This window comes from Pinus tabuliformis, chromosome X (assembly GCF_031772625.1).
Source record: "Pinus tabuliformis cultivar Carrire ecotype Pingquan chromosome X, CPIR1, whole genome shotgun sequence".
In the NCBI taxonomy this organism is placed as follows: domain Eukaryota; kingdom Viridiplantae; phylum Streptophyta; class Pinopsida; order Pinales; family Pinaceae; genus Pinus; species Pinus tabuliformis.
The window spans coordinates 696,199,915-696,220,741 of NC_142308.1; the positions used below are offsets into that span (position 1 = coordinate 696,199,915).

General features: G+C 45.3%; 1 protein-coding gene across 1 annotated transcript; it reads right to left on the reverse strand.

The window, feature by feature from the left end:
• Window positions 1–4,637: 4,637 nt before the first annotated feature.
• LOC149141898 (uncharacterized) lies at window positions 4,638–6,109 on the reverse strand. Its single transcript, XM_089451359.1, has 2 exons — window positions 4,816–6,109; window positions 4,638–4,723 (listed from the first exon to the last, which is right to left on the reverse strand). The coding sequence occupies exons 1-2, from the start codon at window positions 6,107–6,109 to the stop codon at window positions 4,638–4,640; spliced, it is 1,380 nt and encodes a 459-aa protein (XP_089307485.1).
• Window positions 6,110–20,827: the final 14,718 nt, after the last annotated feature.

Below are 20,827 nucleotides of genomic sequence, written 5' to 3' on the forward strand. Positions count from 1 at the left end.
CTCAAAATCCGCCAGTGCGCTTGCGCCCTCGATTTCAATTGTGACCCCTTGCAGCCTCCCCATTAGGATAATTTTCTGTTGATTCACCATTCTCAACTATATTGGAGACCACTGGAGCACAGATCTTCCCATTCTTTCCAAAGTCTATTTTGGCAAAACATTCACGTTGGACCCCAAATTCAAGATAACTTGGTCCATCTCGTATTCCCCTATCTGTCGGTGAGTCTCATTTCCCGCTCGGTCCTTGCCTTGTGCTTTCCAAGCTTCTTGACCACATGTGATTCACTAGTAAAGCCATCCTTATGAGCACACTGATTGATCAATTCCTGCATGCCCTTCACAATCTTACTGTCACAGAGAAGCTTCATGCAGGTCTCCAAAAATGTGGTAATCATGGATGGGTCCATTTTTTCAGCTGGTTTCTCCTGAATTCTTGAGGTAGAGGCTTCAGCAAAGATTTTCCTTGCTTCCATGAATGTTTCTTTTGCATGCTCTAGATCAAACCCAGTCTCTTCCTCTGGTGATTTGCGGGCCCATTTTCCTTCTATAGGCTGCTTTCCTTTATCCTCCCCCATTGTAGTTCTGCTTCACAACATAATATTTACCTTAGGGTCTTCCTCGCGGGGCTCATACCTCATCATCTGGAGGTTCTGCATTGGCTATGGAGATTGTGCCCCCTTTTCACGAATCTTAGCTAATAATATTAGGAAATCCTCAGTCGCATGGTCAAACTAAGTATAATAACGACATGAAAATCATGTTGGATTCGGATAGTCCCTCACATAGTGTCCTAGGCCTTTGCAATTATAACAAATCAGTTTCCCTCAACCTCTCCCAGGCCCTCCTCCACCTTGGCGTCGACCGCACCCCTAATACTCACCTCGCATTCCCCCAACGCCTTGGTTTGGAGGGACGGTTTTTTCCTGCACCTTGTATGCAGGTGTCCTGTGAATCATCAATTTGTAACTTCAAAAATTGTGCTCGTCATGGCCTATTGATTGACAGGAATTGCAAAAGAGCTGTTGCGGTGTCTGCATGAATTTCTGTAACAAATGGAAATTATCAGTCATATGTTTCCCTGCTACCTGACATATAGCACACCATAGCGCAGGCCCTACACTTGGCCCTACCATCCTCCAGTCATAGAGGCATTGGTCCTCCCGCTGCAACATAGTTTGCGAAGACTGGGCAATGATCCTTGTCATGCCCCTGACCCTTTCATTTTATGCACTAAACTTCTTCACATGCCTCTGGTCGAGTCGTTTTGTCCTACTTCTGACTTTTCATTTCAAGATAAAGGTTTTGCAGTTGCACATGAATCGGCTGAACCCCCAGATTTGGATCTTGCATCGGTGTTTCACGCAGTCTCATTTCAATCTCCAAGGCTTCTGCTTGAGTCGTAATCTTCTGTTGTGATAGCGCAACCCTTAGGTGAGGCAGGAGTGAAGCCACAAACCATTCGCGGTGCTTCCCATCCGTTAAATTCATATTAGCTTCATAGATTTTACAATTCAATCTATGATCCAACTCCAAGGGGTCTCACCTAGTTTCATCGCAATTTCCTTGAATCCCACAATCGACTACACTTTAGACTTAGGCCTACTGAATTCTTTATTCAGCACAGTCTGGATCTCTACCAGCGTAGCTGCTTGGTTATCATTAGAGTACTTGATGTACCAGGTTAGCGTGCAATCTTGCAAAGCACTAACCAACATCGCCTTCTTCATGTGATCATCTATGACGCCCTGAGCTTCCCATACAACCTTTATGATGAACATAGCAAACATGTGGGGTTCTATGTTGTCCAGATACACCACACAGGGTGATCTGACTGAAATACAAAAATCAGTTGTTTAAAAGTCAGTCTATCAGTCTATATAAGCATGTACATGACCCCGCAGGGTCCATTTTCAGTATATTATCTCATATGTGGTGTGTCTTTTATATATAAAAAAGATTTCAAAATTTGAGCTTCAGATCTTTACAATAAAATCATTGATAGTTCAGGGACTAATGTCCCTCTGATATAGCTGGTCTATATATGGCCTGTGATAATAGCGGTATTCCTCGTTCCCTCTCTGCTCCAGTATTAACCATTCTCCTCTGGGTAGTAGCGCGGCCTCCTTGGATAATTGATCAGCGCTGCAGTTATATTCCCTGTATATGTGGTTACAAGAGATATAGTTAAATCCATCCTTGAAAGTATGAACTTCATGCAATATGTTGTTGAGTGTGTGTATGTGAGCAATAGATGCATGATTGAACCAATTTACAACAATCTTTGAGTCCCCAAAAATGTTAAGATTGTGACACCAATGACCCAAAGAGAAATGTAATAAGTGACGGAGAGTAATGAGTTCCGCAAAGTTGTTTGTGCCTACACCGAGTCCCAACTTAACTTTGTAGCAATGGTGTTCATCTATGTTGAGTATAAAACCACCTCGATAGCCATGTTAATTTGCGGCCCCATCAAAAAAAGCGCATGGGGTAGATTTATCAATGCTGGGAGGTGGTTGAATGCGTCTCTCCCTAGGGGGAATAGGGTTTTGTAATTCATTGTATGAAGAGATAATGCTGGCCTCAATAAGCGGCCAACATACAACCATGTTGTCAAAGATGTACTTATTTCAGGCCTGCCAGATATACCAGCTAACCAATAAGGGAAGGTTCTGTAGTTTTGATCCTGTATGTCTGCAAAACCATTCCTCCCAAGCACTGTGTATATCGTGACTGGTCCATACCCTAGCAGTGTAGATAGATGTGGAAATACGCTGCCAAAATGAGCGTATTGCTGTGCAATGTAGAAAGAGATGTTCCGTGGATTCCGATGCCTCTTTGCACAGTACACACCAGGAAGGCCCGTAAATCGCTCTATGAGTAAGGTGCTCCCCCGTGGGCACTATGTCTTTAAGAATACACCAGAAGAATAGTCTGGTGCGCGGGGGGGCGGTAAGCTTCCAAATATTTCGCCACCAATGCAGAGACTGTTCAGGTTTTTTGTGCTGTATTAGTGAGCAGTAGCCTGGCTTAGGTGAATAGATACCATTCTCTGCCAAACACCAAACTAATTCATCGGGTCCCTCTTTGATTCTTATGTGTGATTCCGATAATGCAGTGGTATATTCATGCCATTCCTGATGCCATTGAGGAGGGAGGTCAAGTTGTTGTGCTGACTTCCATGCCTGTGTGAAAATATCTGAATTTTGCTGATCTGCAATGTGCGAGAATACCCTGATCTCTCGAGCATGTAGGTACATAATGAGGTCTCTATTAAGAATGTGTCTTCCCCCACTACCAATCCACGGATCCTGCCCGATCCTTCCCAGCGAGCCATCGTTGATTCTCCAAGCCAAATTGTCTCGAATGTGGGGAAGGGTATGGAGCAGTGCCTTCCATACCGATGAGCATCCCGTCGATGGCCAAGTAGGTAGTCTGATCTAGTCCAATATGTTCTAAGGCTAGATGTATTTGTGGTATGAGATATGAGCTCATAGATTCTGACCAGTCACCAGTGCCCATCCCATTTTAGCAGCTAGTGCTTGTGAGAAAAGGGGAAGATCTTTTAGCCCCCATCCTCACCATTTCTCTGGTAGGGCTATCTTTTGCCAGCTGTTCTAGGAAAATAATATTTTATCCTGATTCCTGTTCCAGAGATATCTATTGCAAACTTGTTTTATTTGAGCAAGAATATTCCTGGGAATCCATGCTAGAGCCATCCAAAAGACGGTGTGGCCTCCAGGACCGATTTGATAAGCACCAGTCTGCCCACCCTTGATAAATATCTATAGCTCCAAACTGACAGTCTCTTCTCCAGTTTAGAGACAAGCCAGGCCCAGTAAGCAATTCTCTAGCAAGTAGGTTTTAGCCTGAATCCCAAATATTTGAGGCCTCTATCCAAGGGATGAATGTTGTAGGGAAATACCTGATGAGAAAATTGGGATTCATGAACTGTGGTGCGGGTGAAAGTGATGGTGGATTTGGAATGATTTGCGAGCATACCGGTAGCAGAGGAGAAAAGAAGAAGAATCTTAGAAAAGGTTTTGGAGTCCCGAATGCTTCCATCCAGCAAAATGAGCACTTCGTCCACAAATAGGAGATGTGTGAGAGAGCAATCCTTCGAGATCCTGAGACCGCAAAGATCACCACTCCTTTTAGCAGAGGCAATGAGACGACTAAGTCCCTCCATGACAATCAGAAAGAGAAGTGGAGATAGTGGGCAGCCCTGCCTAAGCCCCCTTTCAGAGTGAAAGAAGTGAGAGGCCGAGCCATTTATGAGGACACTGAAGGTTGGAGAGGTAATACAAGCCATAATCCAAGTGATGAAGATGTGGGGGAAGCCCAGGTGGATGAGAAGCATCTTGATATAGAGCCAACTGACACAGTCGAAAGCTTTGGACAGGTCAATCTTAAGAATGATGCTTTTGAGATGCTTGGACCAGATAGAATGGATGGCTTCTTGTGCCGAACCTATGGCTTCATGGATCTGTCTGGATTCGAGGAATGCAAATTGCTGAGGGGCAATATGTCTGGAGAGTATCGGCCTGAGACGATTTGCAATGATCTTAGAGATAATCTTATAAAGGCAGTTGCACAAGGAGATAGGCCTATAATCATCAAAAGAAGATGGGGAATCGGATTTAGGTATGAGGGCAATGAAAGTCGAATTGATGGCATGATAAATGGAACCCGTAGTTCTGCTCTCCTCCACTACTTTCAGAAGATCCTGTCCCAAGATTTCATAGAATGCCAGATAGAATTCAATGGTCCAGCCATCTGGGCCTGGACTCTTATCTTTTTTGAACCATTTTAAAGTACCCTCTAGCTCCCCAGAAGTAACCGGAGCAGATAGCTCTTCTGCATCTTCCCCATTGACAAATCTCGGAAAATGTCCCGCCACATTGATGATATCAGGAAGATTTACTCCACGAGGACATTTGTAGAGGTTTCTGAAATGTGTGATACCGAGGTGTGCAAGCTTGTTGAAAGTATTAGCCGTGCCTCCCTTAAGTGTAGGGAGGTTCCAAATGGTATTGGACACCTTGCATCCCTTGGCATAGCTATGAAAGAACTTCGTGTTATCGTCCCCCGCTTTTAACCAAGTAGCTCTGCTCCTCAATCTCTGGGATTCCTCGCGCTCCTTAAGAATAATAGCCTTCTGATTTTCCAGTTCTATCAAACGGGTCTTGTCCTCCGCAGAAATGAATCCCAGACTTCGATCATCAAGTAATGAGCTCAGCTCAGATTCTATTTGGGTGAGCTGTAAAGTTTCCCGAGTTTGCTTCTCCCTGGCCCAATTAATGGAAAGGTGTTTGATCTCGGAGAGATTTTTACAGAAACCTTTTGCGAGGGACTCTGCTCCAGTAATGGGATGTGCGGTCCAGTAATCAGAGACCATCTTTATGTATGAAGGGTCTCTCAGCCAGACGTGATTGAATTTGAAAGGGGCTTTTGGTTTCTTAAAAGGCCCCTGTATTTCCAGATATATAGGCGAGTGATCTGATATGCCCCCCGAGCCCACCCATTGCTTGTAATGATGCAGCTGTTGTAGGAGCGAGTCTTTCATGATAAATCTGTCAAGTCTACGAGCCAATGTTGCATCTCCCACCCTTCTGTTCCTCCAGGTGGGAAGAAGTTTATGCATGGGGACATCAATAAAGTTTGTCTGTTCCAACAGATTTGTCATATAGTCGGAGATAGTGTCAATTTGAGCCGCAGACCCCCATGATTCTCTGAATCCCAATGAAAAGTTGAGGTCCCCTCCGATAATTGTCTGCTCAGAATCCAGGAGGGAGAGGTGTAATATGCACTGCCAAAATAGTTCCCTCTGTATACAGGGAGCATATACATTCACAATGCAAAGGTTCATGCCCAGGTCCCCTAAAAAAATATCAAGTCCCAAATATTCTGACCCCCCCCAAGATGCTTCAACCCGAATGGTTCGAGGGTTATATCCAATGGCCAGACCCCCAGATCTGCCAGCAGCATCTAGGGCGACAAAGGACCAGCTCGGGATCAAGGATTGAAGGGTGTGGGAGATTTGGTCAGCCGAGCAAAGAGTTTCTTGTAGCAGGATGATGTCAATAGGCTCAATCTCAATGAGTTGCTTCATGGCTAGTTTCATGGACGCACTAGCCAAACCCCTGCAATTAAAGGATAAACACTTCATGGAGGAACACCACGCAGGGTATTTCCTGCTCTAAGGACCCCATCTATAGTGGATTGGCGACCAAAGATGACCTCCTCCCCCGCTTTCTTAATAGCCTTGGAGAGATCGGACTTCCTGCCTCTGGATGACAGGGCAGTAGCACCGGGTAAAGTGAGACCAAGACCAGACTATCGGACCGGAAATTCTTTGGTGTGGGTTCTGGAACGAAGGAAGTATTGGTGAGGAGGAGAGAGCTCGGAAGATGGCCGGGAGGTAGAAGATGTAGAGGGAGAGAGCAAAGAGGGGCCAGTAGAGGCAATGAGAGGAGGGGAAGACATGATACAATGAGCCATAGATGTCTGAATAGAGGAACCTGCAGTAGTAGAAATATGATCAAAAGATGAGAGAGGATGGTTCAGAGGAGTACTCGAAGCTATTGCGGCTTCAGCAACAGAGCGAACCCTGGTCAGCGGCAGCGAAGAGTGTCTATGTCTCGGATCAAACATGGGAGAGGTTGCCACCGAAGCCGGACCAGAGGGTATGGGGCGCGAGCTGACCGGTGAATTTGCCCTGGAAGGTGCAGGTGTGATCTTCGGGGAGTCTTCTGCTTTCCGATTGAGAGGGCAGTCTTTGAATAGATGTCCCACCTTGTGACATCGCCTGCAACGGAACGGGACCCCCTCATAGTCCAATATCTAGACTCTGATGTATCTCCCCCACTGAAGGGTTATCTTTTCCTCCAGTCCCTCGCGGGTATCCAAGTGAACCAATATGCGTGCGAGGGTCCTGCTTCTCGACTCCACAAAGGTACGATCATGATCTAGATATGTGCCCAGGGCGTTTCCAATCCTGATGAAAACTTCTTCACCCTAGAACTGTAGCGGAAGACCCGGCAAGCGCACCCAAATCGGTCCTGCTCCAATTTGTTCACGTTCAGGGTCGAATAAGGGGCTCCACCGCTTGAGAAGGACCGGGGCCATCTCGATGTGCCAGTACCTGGCCAATACCAAATCCGTGTAACTTTCCTTTGAGAAATGTAGGGAGAACCAACCTCTAGGCAGAACATGGACTTCTGGCAGATCAATAAGCAAACCTCCCCAAATCTCCTTTACCCACTGAGTCAGCCTGTTGGCCGAATACGCCCGACCTCGGACATGCCCAACTAACACAGTGCCTGCCATGATTGCAAATTCACCAATAGCCGAGGTCTCTCCGAATCTGATGGTGATATCCTTAGAGGTAGCCTTGATGCACTTCGACTTCCTTTTGCTGGTGCGAGGAGCTGACGGGTGGTCCACTAGGGGGTTTGGTACACCTTCCTGGGAAAAGTGTTTTGCTGGTTTAACCTTAACCGCAGGAGTCTCAAAACACCCAGATGGACGGGCTCCCACGCAGGAGGTATGAGCCACCGTAGTAACTGGGGGATCGATGGGAGGAGCAGTGAAAAATGATGAAAGCGGGTCAAAGGAGGGCGAGGGAGGGGTGTGTGAGGATAGTATGTGGAGGGTGCTCGATGAAAGCGGAGGAACTGTGAAGCTCAAAGAATCAATAGAAAGAGACCTGACGAGGGGTGAGACAGGACTATGCCGAGGTAAGGATACGACGGGAGAGCGATGAGGCAGTTCCAAGGCAGCCAGCGGAGTAGTTGTGTCAATCGACGGGGTGGGAGTGAAACTAGGGTTATCGAAAATAACACAATACGAGTAGGGCTCCTCTGAATAGTCTACCTCTTCCGTCTCCATAATGTCACCCATTTCCAACCACAGGTCGATATCAGAAAGCGTTGGTTGTGTGACCGCAACAGACAGGGTGTACAGTGCACGTCGCCGGAGCTGTGATGGAAATCTGCAGTGCTCAGAAAAAGAACCCTAGGGTTTCACCCTAGACCTTCACGGACGCTCTCCATTAAACCCTCCGCCGAACATTGAATTTATTTGACTTTTATGTGGTCTTTTTCTTCATATTTTCTTGTTTTTATTTTAATTTTATTTTTTTTGTAGTGAGGTTTTTATTGTTTCGCATATTTAAAGAAGAAGGTCGATATTTTGAATTTTCGATATTCTACACATTTATATATCGTTAATTAATTTTTCAATCCACATGAAATAATTGTTTCCAAAAAATAATATTTTTTAAAAATTGAAATAAAAATAGCCATTTTTAACATAAATATAATTAAAAATACTACACGTTTTGATAATTTTTTGCTACAATTGACATGCGAAAATCACAATTTTTATACGAAAATTTTAACTAAAAATAGTTAAATAGTAGTTTTTTTAATGAATTTCATGTCAAAAAAAATAATAATAATCATTTTTTTTTTTTAAATAATGATTAACTTAAAAATTAATGCGAAAATCACATATTACAAATATTGAACGCGTAACAACCTTAATTGAGTGTATATTCTTATCATAAAATGTCAAAATCAAAACATTGCAAGTATAACTACTTAATAGTTACAAAAAATGAGCTTGATTTCCAAGCATAACTTAAATTTAATCAACAATGTCACATAATCCAAACTCTTCGTCCTCTAGAGTTTCATCATTGTCTTCTTCCACAATATTTTCTACTTCCTTTTGCTCATTTTCATCTTCTAATGGATCTTTGATGTCTACGAATCTCCCAATGTATGTCTTTCCAAACATCCCATGTAATGGTGGTTGAGGTTCCTTTGCCTTTTTTGCCACACGTGATTCACTAAAGTCCCCTTTCTTCAACCCAATTTCTTGCATTGCATCTAGAAGAAATTGAAGAGCATTAATTCTTTGCTGAATGAAATTGCAGTATAATAGATCTTTTTCAATTGCAATGCAATTTCTTCCTTTTTGAAGGCAGCATGCTAGTGTTGTACCTAATTATCAAGCACAAAAGAAATAATGAAGTAAATTAGTACAATGACATATTAATTAAAAAATTAACATATTGAAATTCAATTCTATATAATAAAACTTACCTGAGCCAGAAAATAAATCCAGAACCCAATCTCCTTCATTTGAACATATGTCTATAAGATAGTTAATCAATAATTGTGGTTTTTGATAAATGTTAACTATCTCTCCTTTTCCTTCTTTGTCTTCATATTATGTTAGTTTTCTCACAACAGAATCATAAGTCAGTATTTGGCTATGACTCTTTCTGTCCATCAGATTAAAAATCATAGACATATAGCTATCATCTTTTGCCCAACTATCAATATGAATGAACTCACAATCATTTATAAATACTTGATCGTCACAGTTAAGAAGATTTGACTTTTGCTTGTAACATGAAATAGTAAAAGTTCAATCAACTTGTACATAAATGAATTTTTCAACATTAATCATATATACATTTTAAACGTCTTACCATGTAAGCTACATCCTTGAATTTGTTTTCCCTTTGAAGCTTGACAATATCATTGCCAATTGTGTGTCTAAATGTCACAAATCTCCATAATGGTGATGACGTGACTTGTACAAATCCAGCAACCACTTTACTAAGAGCTTGATAAGTATAAGGGTCACTATCATAGTCAATGTTTGGAATATTGAAACCATGGGGATATCTGCAATAACTAGGGCATACTCCCTTTTAGGTACGAGTTTAGTAATGTCTTCACAGTTGCCTTGTATTACTTGATATTGAACAGTGTCTAGCCCATTCCAAATAAAATGAGTAAGAGTTGGATCAAGTTGAACATTCTTAACACGTTGCTTCCTCAGTCTTTCAATCTTTATTTTTTCAATAAAGGTTCTGAAGCTAGTTGGTGCTCCATTATCATCCTTCTTCATCTTTTATAAAATAAACAAATATATGTGTAAGTTATAAATTAAAAATAGTACATAGATGAATAAAAATGAATGTGTAAATCAAGATACCTTTTTAAATGCAAGATAAAAATCTTTTAATGTTGATGTAGAACTTGAATCTGGATAGTTGTGTACAACATCATCCCAACTATCTTCATTCAACAATTTAACCATTTGTTCTTGAATTTTCATTTAAACTTTGTGACTGCATAGATAAAGTAACAAAAAGTCAATATAATGATATGTATAACAAATACTACCAAGAACAACATGTTTTATTTAAAAGAAAATTATAATCTAGAAATAAATAAAAATAATTCAACAAACTTACTTTTGAAATTCCTTAAACATTTCCTCCAACGATAATTCCCTGACTCCACACGAGATAATATTGTTTTGACAATTTTTTCATCTCTCACTCCTTGCATTGCCTCCAAGGTGTGATAGTCATATCTTCTAGAAGTTTTTCAATTCAGGACCTAATTTACTGCCGCCACATATCAATGGCTTAGACTTTTTGACCTTCTTGTTTTTAATGCCAATGTTTTCCCACATGCTGAAAATCTCATCAATCAACTTCCAAACATCTCTAGTTCTAAATGCCAATTGAAAAATGTTATCAACACCTATAAATATATCACTAGGAAGATTGCGTTTTCCACCTTTTAAATTGGGTTTATCTTCAATTTGATAGCCTATTTCCATACAACATTCCCTTCGGAAATCTGCAGTAACATTTATCCTATCCCCACCACATTTTTCATGAAATTCACTATGAATAAATCTAACCCTTTGGATGAAAGTCATAGACATCCTATATTCATTATCTGAATTATAATCCCATGCCACTAACTTTTCTTCTATATCCGATAAATCAACATAAATGATACATTTCATTGTTTCAAAACATAGGTTATTGGGATATTCCTCCATCATTTGTCTTTGAGCTTCTACAGAATGGTTCCCCCCAAGCACATAATAATTGTATTCAAAACATTTTGACTTATCAAATGCTTCTTTGTTGGGAACTTGAACTGGATCAACAAGAAGCACATAATTAACCGTATGAGCATATGGATTGTACCTCATCAATGCCTTCAAGTTGTGAACATGCAGATGGTGTGGCTTTCTGACTTGATATTGACATTGTCCTTCACTTGCCTTATAGGTTTGTCTGACATTAAGCTGAAATGTACGACCACCATCAATTAAGTTTTTCTTTGTCAAATTCTATCGAATGGCATTTTGTTTTGTTTTGATAATGCCATCCTCTAAATCAGCTCCTGGTGTAACGATTTCTCTGCTTTCTTTTGAAGTTTCACTAGCTTCTTGACTGCTGGTAATGACTAATTCAAAATCTTCAACTTTTCTTTGTCATAACATTCTCAACAGATTTATTCTTGGGCGTTGTTACTTTTGGTCTTTTACAGCTCTTCTCAGTTTCAATGTCATCTTCAGTAATGGCAACATATGCTTCACTGTCAGTTTCAACTTCATCACCCTCAAAAGTAACTTGTCTACCCTTACTAGATTTATCCACTAGAGGCCTTTTTTTTTATCCTTTAGATGTAGTTTTGTAGCATCATCAACTACTACATTTTGCTTGTTTTCCACATCTTCTTCTGACACTGAGTAAAAACTGCTGACAACTTTCATGATATCATGCTCTATGAAATGAATGCCTCCCAACCTAATTGAAAAACTTTCAAAAAAATTCCGCCAAACAAAATATCATATGTCAATAAAAAAAAAATTAAAAAAATATAGCGAGACACTTTCAAGAAAGCAAAATACAAATATAAATAACAATACTTACGATGTTTTGTTTCATCTCATTTACGATTTGTTTACACAACTTTGTAGATACCTCTCTCATGTCATACATTGAATATGTTAGTCGATATTTAATCCTTTCATGTGACTTGGGAGCTTTTGTAAGTATGTAAACAACTTCAGTGTTCGGTACCAAACACATATCTATGACTCTTCCCATCAGCTAAAAGATTCCATTTTCATTTGGTATATCAATATATAGATATATGTTCACATTCTGGCTTTCTCTTTCTTTCACATACCAAATTCTTGATCGGAATTTCAACTCTTTTGAATTCTTCCAGTCTGAAATCATCTTCTTATCATTTGAGGCACTTGAATGATTTGTAGCTGTGAGCTTAGGTGGATTTCGTTCACCAATGTTTTCTGAAGATGCACCTTTAAGAGTCTTTGGTCCAGACATATTCATAGAAATCTTCTTTGATGTCATTTTCCTGAAAATTAGAAACACATAAATCAGTAAATAACGAAAATATATCATAAATTTTTAATTTGTATACTCAGATAATTGAAATTAAAAAAATATTAACACTAAGAAATGGCAGAAGCCCACCGACACCACCTCGTCCATCCACGGAGTGGAGGACGATTTCCCCAACCCCTCACGCCCCACGCCCCCCCCTTACCCTTCTTCCCCCCCAACCGACCCACACCATGCCACGCCACCCCACCTCCCAACAACTTCCCCCCCACACCCCAACCCCCTACAGCCTACCCCCCCATGCCCCCGCCACCCCCCTTCCCCCTTATCCCCTGCCCCCCAACCCCCACGCCACTCCACCCCCTTCCCCTCCACCCCCCAACCCCCTATAGCCTACCCCCACATCCCCCCAACCGAGCCACCTCACCCCGCAATCGGACTGGCACCATAGCCCACCCTTACCCCCATTCCACCCATTCCCACTACCCTCCTTGCTCCCCCCCTCCCAACCGAGCCACCCCTCCTTGCAATCGGATGGCCACCCCATCCTACCCTTAACCCCCTTCCCCCTACCACCCCACCCCTACTCCCCTACCCCGCTTCCCCATCCCTCCTTCCTATGCTCCCTCCCCTAATCCTACCCCCTCCCTCAGCCCTCCCTCCTACCCCCCTAACCCTCCTTCTCACCACCTTCTCCCTCGGCTCTCCTTACCACCACCCTCTCCCCCTCTCCCTGGGCCCTCCCTCCTACCTCCCTTCCCTACCCCCCACCTCACCTTTCCCTTCCCTCCCAACCCCCTACCCCTTGGCGCCCCCCCCACCTCCCCTACTCGCCCCCCCCCCCCCCCCCCCACTCCACCCCCCTACCCCCCTACCCAGCCCCCACTTGCATGCCCTACCCAGCACCCCTACCCCCCTTGGCCCCCACACTCCACTCACCCTAACCGGCCTCCCGTCCCCACCCCATTACCCACTTGCCCAACCTGGGCACCCTCTCTACCCCACTACCCAACCCCCCCACTGCACCCCCGCCCTACCCACTACCCAACGCCCACGCCCACCTTCACCCTACCCGCCCCCCTCCCCCCACTCCACCCCCTACCCCCCTACCCGGCACCCCTACCCCCCTTGGCCCCCACACTCCACTCACCCTAACCGACCTCCCGTCCCCACCACATTACCCCCTTGCCAAACCCGGGCACCCTCTCTACCCCACTACCCAACCCCCCCACTGCACCCCCACCCTACCCACTACCCAACACCCACGCCCACCTTCACCCTACCCGACACCGACCCCACCCTCACCCTCACCCCCACCCCCTACCCAGTCCCCCCTTCCATTCCCCCTACCCCACTTCCTAGCCCGCACCCACCACCCCTTCTCCCTACCCCCTACCCGGCCGCCCCCCCTTCCCCCTCTTGCACCCTACCCCCTACCCAGGCCCCTCGCTTTAACCCCTACCCAGCCCCTACTTGCCCTCTCCTCCAGGCCCCTGTTACCTAACCCCCTCCCTCCCCCCTCAACCCCCCTACCCCTACCCTTCCCCCTCCCCCCACGGCCTCCCCCAACCGGCCCCTACCCGCTCACCCTCCCTTCCCCCTCCCCCTACCTGGCCCTTCCTCGCCCACCTACCCGCCCGGCCTCCCTTCCCCCTACCTGCCCCTACCCACTGGCCCCAACTCCTCCCTCCCCGCACCCCACCTCCTTGCCCTGTACCCACACTCCCCTCCCCTCCCTTGCCGCTCCCCCCTACCCGGCCCTTACCTGCCCCGCCCTCCCCTCCCTTGCCCCCTAACTAGCCCCCCCTCCCCTCGGTCCCCCCACCCGCCCTCACCCTCCCTTCCCCCTCCCCCACCTGGCCCTTACCCACCCCCCCTCCCTTGCCCCCTACCCGCCCCCCCCTCCCTTCCTCCTCCCCCACCCGGCCCCTACTCGCCCCACCCTCCCCTCCCTTGCCCCGTCCCCCACCCAGCCCCTACTTGCCCCACTCTCCCTTGCCCCCTCTCCCACCCAGCCCACACCCATCCCTCATCCCTTCCCCCTCCCCTACCCGCCCTCTGCCCCGCCTGCCGCCCTTTGCCCCATCGGATGGCCACCTCGGGTGGGCTGGTGGGCTGCCAGGGTGGTGCGGGGTGTGGCGCCGACGCCCACCCCGCGCCCCCCTGGCGGCCCGCCCTCGGTGGGCTGTAGTGGCAGTCCGATTCTCGGAATCAGGCTGCCACCCCGGGTGGGCCACTGGGGTGGCGCGGGGTGGGCGGCGCACAACGCCACATCCCACGCCACCCCGGCGGCTCACCGGCCGGTCCAGGGTGGCAGCCCGATTCCCAAAATCGGACTCAACCCGGGTGGGCCGGCGGGCCACCAGGGTGGCACGGGGTGTGGCGCCGCCCGCCGCCCACCTCGCGCCACCGTGGTGGCCCGGCAGCCCGCCTGGGGTGACAGTTCGATTTCCAGGAATCAGACTGCCACCTCGAGCGGGCCGGCAGGCTGCTGGGGTGGTGCGGGGTGGGTGGCAGCGCCCCACCCCGCGCCACCCCGGCAGCCCAGTGGCCCACCTGAGGTGGTAGTCCGATTCCAGAAATCGGACTACCACCCCGGGCGGGTTGGCTGGCCGTTGGGGTGGCGCGGGGTGGGTGGCATGTGGTGCCACACCTCACGCCACACCGCCGGCCTGCTCGGGTGGGCCGGCTGGCCCCTGTGGTGGCACCGAGTGGGCGGCGGTGCCCCACCCCGCATGACTGGCAGCCCACCCGGGGTGGTAGTCCGCTTCTTGAAATCGGTTACCACCCTGGGCGGGCCGGCAGGCCTAAGGAGTGGCGTGGGGTGTGGTGCCGCACGTCGCCCACCTCGCACCACCCTGGCGGCCCGCCCAGGGTGGAAGTCCGATTCCCGGGAATCGGACTGCCACTTTAGGCGGGCTGCCGGGCCGGAATCAGATTACCACCCCGGGTGGGCCAGCGAGCTGTCGGGGTGGCACGAGGTGGGCGGCGTGCGGCGCCACACCCTGCGCCACCCCGACGGCCTGCTGGCCCGCCCGGGGTGGCAGTCTGATTCCCAGAATCAGATTGCCACCCTAAGCAGGCCACTGGGGTGGCGCAGGGTGGGCAGCGTTGCCACACCCCGTGCCACCCTGGCGGCCCACTAGCCTGCCCGAGGTGGCCGTCCGATGGGGTGAAGGGGGGGAGGCAGGGATGGAGGGTGGGAGGCGGGGGCAGAGGGCGGGTGGGGGACAGGGTGAGGCAGGGGGGGTGGGTGGGGGAGGGGGGAGGGAGGGGGGGCGTGTGTGGGAGAGGGGAGAGGGGAGGGGGAAGGGTTGTGGGTGTGTTCTAGGTAGGAGGGCCGAGGGGGGAGGTGACCAGGTAGGGGGCGGGTGGGGAAGGGGGGAGGGGGGAGGGGGGCAGGTAGGCCGGGTAGGGGGCAGGTAGGGTGGTCAGGTGGGGGGAGGTGGGGAAGGGGGGAGGTAGGAGGGCTGAGGGGGTGAGTAGGGGATGGGGGGTATGGGGGGGTGGTGAAGGGGTAGGGGGGTCGGGTAGGGGTAGGGTTGGGTAAGGGGTTAGGGGTGGGGGGGTATGAGGATCGTGTGGGTAAGGGGGTAGGGGTAGGGGGGTTTTGGGGGTAGGGGGGGTATGGGGGTTGGGTGAGTAAGGGGGTAGGGGTAAGGGGCCGTCTGGGGGTCCGGTGGGTAAGGGGGTAGGGGTAGGGGGGTATGGGGGTGGGGGGGGTATGAGGGTTGGGTGAGTAAGGGGGTAGGGGTAGGGGTAGCGAGGCATATGGGAGTGGGGGGGTATAGGGGTCAGGTGGGTAAGGGGGTACAGGCTGGGGTAGGGGGGAATAAGGGGGGTCAAGTAGGGGGTTCGGGTGGGGAAGTGGGTAGGGGGCGGTAAAGGGGGCCGGGTAGGGGAGGGGGGTAAGGGGATTGGGTGGGAGGACCAAGGGGAGAGGGGGAAGGTAGGTGGGATGGGATAGGGGTTGAGCAGTGGGAGGTGAGGGGGTTGGGGGTTAGGCGGGTGGAGTGGGATGGGGCTAGGGCGGCAAGGAGAGGGTTGGGTGGTTGAGGGGACAGGGTGGGTGAGTTTGGGTAGGGGGCTGGTAGGGTGTGTAGAGGGAGTCGGTGTCCGATTGATTACAGGATGGGGGTGACCCGGGCCCACCATACTCATGGCGGAAATATTGGTTAATTTGGTTGACAAAACATTTTAAGTTTAAAAAAAAAATCTACTTCGTTAAACTAATTTAATATCATAATTTTCAATGAAAAAAATTTAACTGACCTTTCAATTGTGAGAATTCTTCGTTGAATATGTTGTTGATACCAATGTAGCTGCTCCACAAATTCACTCCAAGTCTTTCAATGAACCTTGGAAAACCTTGATGTAATGTGAGTAATAGTGATAATGGAGTATATAGGTGAAATTATAGAGATGTTTTACCATATGGTGAATGCGGGATTAATCAGTTTTAATAAATTTTAACATGTTAATTTTTTATGGCGATAAAGGAAAATATGATAAAGCGAATATTATGAAATTGTTTTACAGCGGGGTGAATGTGGGATTAATTTGTTTCACAATGTATTATAAAAATTTTAAAAAACATTCAATTGTTTGGTAAATATTATATACTTTGACTATCAAAATAATTTAGGTAGAAGTTGTAGTTTACAATTTTAACTTTAATGATTTATTTCATAAAAAAATTTAGTTTACATTTTTCATTAAATTATAGAATAAAATAATGAAGATAAATAAATCTCACAAACTTTTAGGAGGGAAATATTTTCGCGAAATTTTTGGAGGGAAATATTTTTGTGAAATTTTTTGGGGGGGGAATTTTTTGAGGGAAAATTTCATTCTCTAAGCTATATAATATCTTTAGGAGAATTTCCATTTGTATCATTCAACATCTTCTATTTGAAAGGGATGGATTTTCCTAATAGTGAAGTTTCTATTTATACAACATCAATATTTTCATCGCGTAACAACTCTATTCATATGGATGAATATAGTAGGAATTATTCTACTATGAATAGAAAGTCAATTCTTCCACTTAGTCCTAATCCTAAGGACTATGAGAGTAGCACTGATGAAAGAGGGGATGGAGAATTTCAAATAAATAAAGAGTCATAGATTCCACTTAGTCTGAATTTGAAGGACTATGAAAGCAGTAGTGATGATGAGCTTGATGACAAATTTCAAAAGAATGGAGTCTCACAGTGTCCACTTAGTCCTAATTCTAAGGACTATGAAACCAGCAGTGATGAAGAGCATGATGGTGAAGTTAAAAAGAATGGAGTGTCACGGTGTCCACTTAGTCCTAATTCTAAGGACTATGAGAGCAACAGTGTTGAAGAGCATGATGATGAATTTCAAAAGAATGGAATGTCACAGTGTCCACTTAGTCCTAATTCTAAGGAACATGAGAGCAGCAGTGATGAAGAGCATGATAACAAATTTGAAAATAATGGAGCGTCAAAGTGTCCACTTAGTCCTGTTGAAAAAAATATTGTCACCATGACATTCTGCAATCGGTGTGAGTCTATCACCACTCATATTTTCCTCCTTTGAAAGTCTTAAACCTCAGTTCTTCATGTCAAGCCTTAAAAAATGAGAGAAAACCCTTAAAAATCTCTAAAACTCTAGTTCCGCACTTTCTCTTAGCATTACCTGCGGTCCCGCACCTATTGGTCATGTCCCCTGTGTACCTGACTGTTATGTTTCCGTGTAATGGGTGCGGACCCCTGTAAAAGTAAAAAAGGCACAAGTACATTCTTAAACACTCACTTTGGGTTATTTCTGGAAGCTTCTAGACGGAATCTTGAGGTGGCAAGTTCGCTCCTTTAAGGCGCATGCATCCCATACCTAAAGGAGCTAACCCCTTGATGTGAGGAGCTTATCCCTTTGAAGGAGGACTCTATCCCTTCATAGGTGGACCTGTAGCCTCCTTCCTTTGCACTATAAAATGAGGCATTGGGATGGTTACTGAGGAGGTTGAAAGCTGAATATTTTTTAGGGTAAATGTTGTTGGAATTTAGTCTTCCACATTGAGCTTGAGGGGAGAGATTACATACCTTTTCTGATCTCATTGGGAAGAGTGTGAGGCTTGTCAAAGTAGAGGAGATTCTTGCTTGGACCCTGGGAGGAGCTTGTACAACATCAAGGCATCAAAGGTTGTAAATTTCTTCTTATTTTCAAAGTTAATACAATCAAGTTTATTTTTCTCAATAAGCTGTCTTTTATGGTTTATTTCATGGATTCCTTGATCACCATGATGAATATGATTTATTATATTAGCTATGTAGGTGTTATTTGATGTGTTCTTGTTTTTGAATGTAGGTTCTTAAAAGGAAACTTGTTCGGACAGTCGAAGCATGGCTGCCACAAACTAGTGTTGGACTTAAGGTAGGGTCTAAAACACCTCGTGGTTTTTATTTATAAATCGCAATATATTTAGAGAAAGGTAGAATTGCTTGTTCTGCTTATCGCTAGATAGTTGTTGATACTAGGGAGATCAGTATTGTCCGCAAGAACGATTTATCCGGCCAAAAAATTGGCGACTCCACTGGGGACTTGAATTTTGGTTTTTTGCCTTTACTTTTACTTTGACTTGAGAAACTTTTTCTTGTTTTTGGTTTTTGATTGATGTGTGTGGGATTGGGTAGGTTTTAGATTCTGAATTATTTTTTGTTTTTTCACATTTTTGAAAGAGGACCGCACGTTTTGTTTGTAACACAGTGCGGACATCCCCACATTTTTACTTTACTACACAGAGCGGTACCGCATCTGGTTATACCGGAGGCCTGCAGACCCTATCAAAATTTTGAAAAAACCTAAAATATTTTCGTCCAGTTAAGCTTAGGATTTATTTATGCTTTTATTCCCTGCCTAGACCTGCATGTGTCCTATCAAAAATTTCTTGTAAGTGAGTTCCATTGGCATTTTGGTTTTAGGTGATTTTCTAGAAGTTTTGCGTGCCTGGTTTGATTTTCGCTTGGTCTTTGTAGTAACTCAGAGATTAGAAGCCCAAGAAACCTTAGATTACACTGGTCCTTTTGGTCTTCTTGATGAGTCTCACTGATTTGTGAAATCTGCCCTTGTTGAGAAATAGATCTCTTTTTTCTCTTTGCAAAGCTTTGAACGAACTTGTTGGAAAGTTTTGAATTTCATTTTTAAAAAAAGAAAACATAGCTAGGTGTTTTTTGATTAATTTGTTATTCTGAACAAATTAGTCCTTAGTTCGAATAACTAAGTAAAATGTCCTCAAAAATAAAAATTTTAAGCTTTTGCTTCAATTAGGTTTTAGAAATATTTAGATCTCAAGCATAGTTTTTTATAGTTTTGAGTGTTTTCTAGAAATTTTATAATCTCTTTTGAAAGAAATTGTTTTATGTAGTTTTTGAGTGTTGAAAAAGAAAGGGATTTTTCGTGAGCATAATTAGTAGTCTCGTTTTGAGTTTATTGAAAAAGACAAAAAAGATTTTCTTTTCATTTATATGCTGAAGGAAAGATTTGTTTTTCAAAGAATTGCATTCTCAACTCTTTCTTTAGCTAGAAATTCATTGAAGAAAATTTTTTTTTATCATCTTATGTGTATTTTTAGTGTTTTGGAGTCGAGTCTCCACACCATAAAGTTTCATCTCCATTCCTATTGACTTAAGAAACAACCTATAAAAATAACGCTTAAAGTAAAATTGATCTAGAATTTTTTTTATTTCTAGGGCTCTTATCACCAACATAGCTTAGGCTAGTATCTTGGAGTAGGGAGTAATTAACTCTCCAAGATAGTTAAAACAAACAAGTAGCTATATCTTGCGATAGGAAATAAATTCCAATTGTTACATCTATGCTCTAGGAAGCTCCTCTTAAAGGAGTCAAGCACGAGATCATATCTGAACCAGTGAGGTAATCAATCCTTCCTCATTGGGAATGATAGCAGATATACACGTATTAAAAATGGTAAACCTTGGATTGACCATTGTCGAGGAGCCTGGGGTCACTTGTTGGTAAACCTTGGATTATGTCAAGGAGCCTTCAAGGGGATTGAGCTTTGTTACTCTGCCCTTGCATGTGTATCAGATCGTAGACTGTTCCCCCAGGTATATTTGTCTCTGTTGGTAACCATAGTGACCATAATATATAGGATTCTTTCCTAAGGTGACGGTGGAGGGAAGATCCCACTGTACCTGGTTCAGACGTCGACTAGACTCACTTGGACTATCTGGGGGGTTCTCTTCACTCGAGATGGTTTTGTGAAGGAACTTGTGCCTGTCTGTTTCATTACGCAGGTTGTCGGGGTAACTGTTCCAACCGCCCTTTCTGTATTGAATTCTGCGATGTTGGACTTCATCACCAACTAGTGTTTTTGGTATGGAAAGTTACTATTTGTGTGTGGTTTGATCTCTTAGATTTTTTAGGTGTGTGATTCAATTGTTTGTTTCTTTAGACTTTAGGTGGTTTTATTGATATTTTCTTTGTTTGTGTGTGAAGTAATTAAAATATTTAATCGTGGCTGAATTACCAAGACAATCTCATAGACTTCGACGGCAACCTCCCGAGTATTCACCAAGCCATCTTGAAGGGCTACGAGCTCTTGTAACTCCTAGTGACAGTAGAGTTGGGTCACCGGAAGATAGA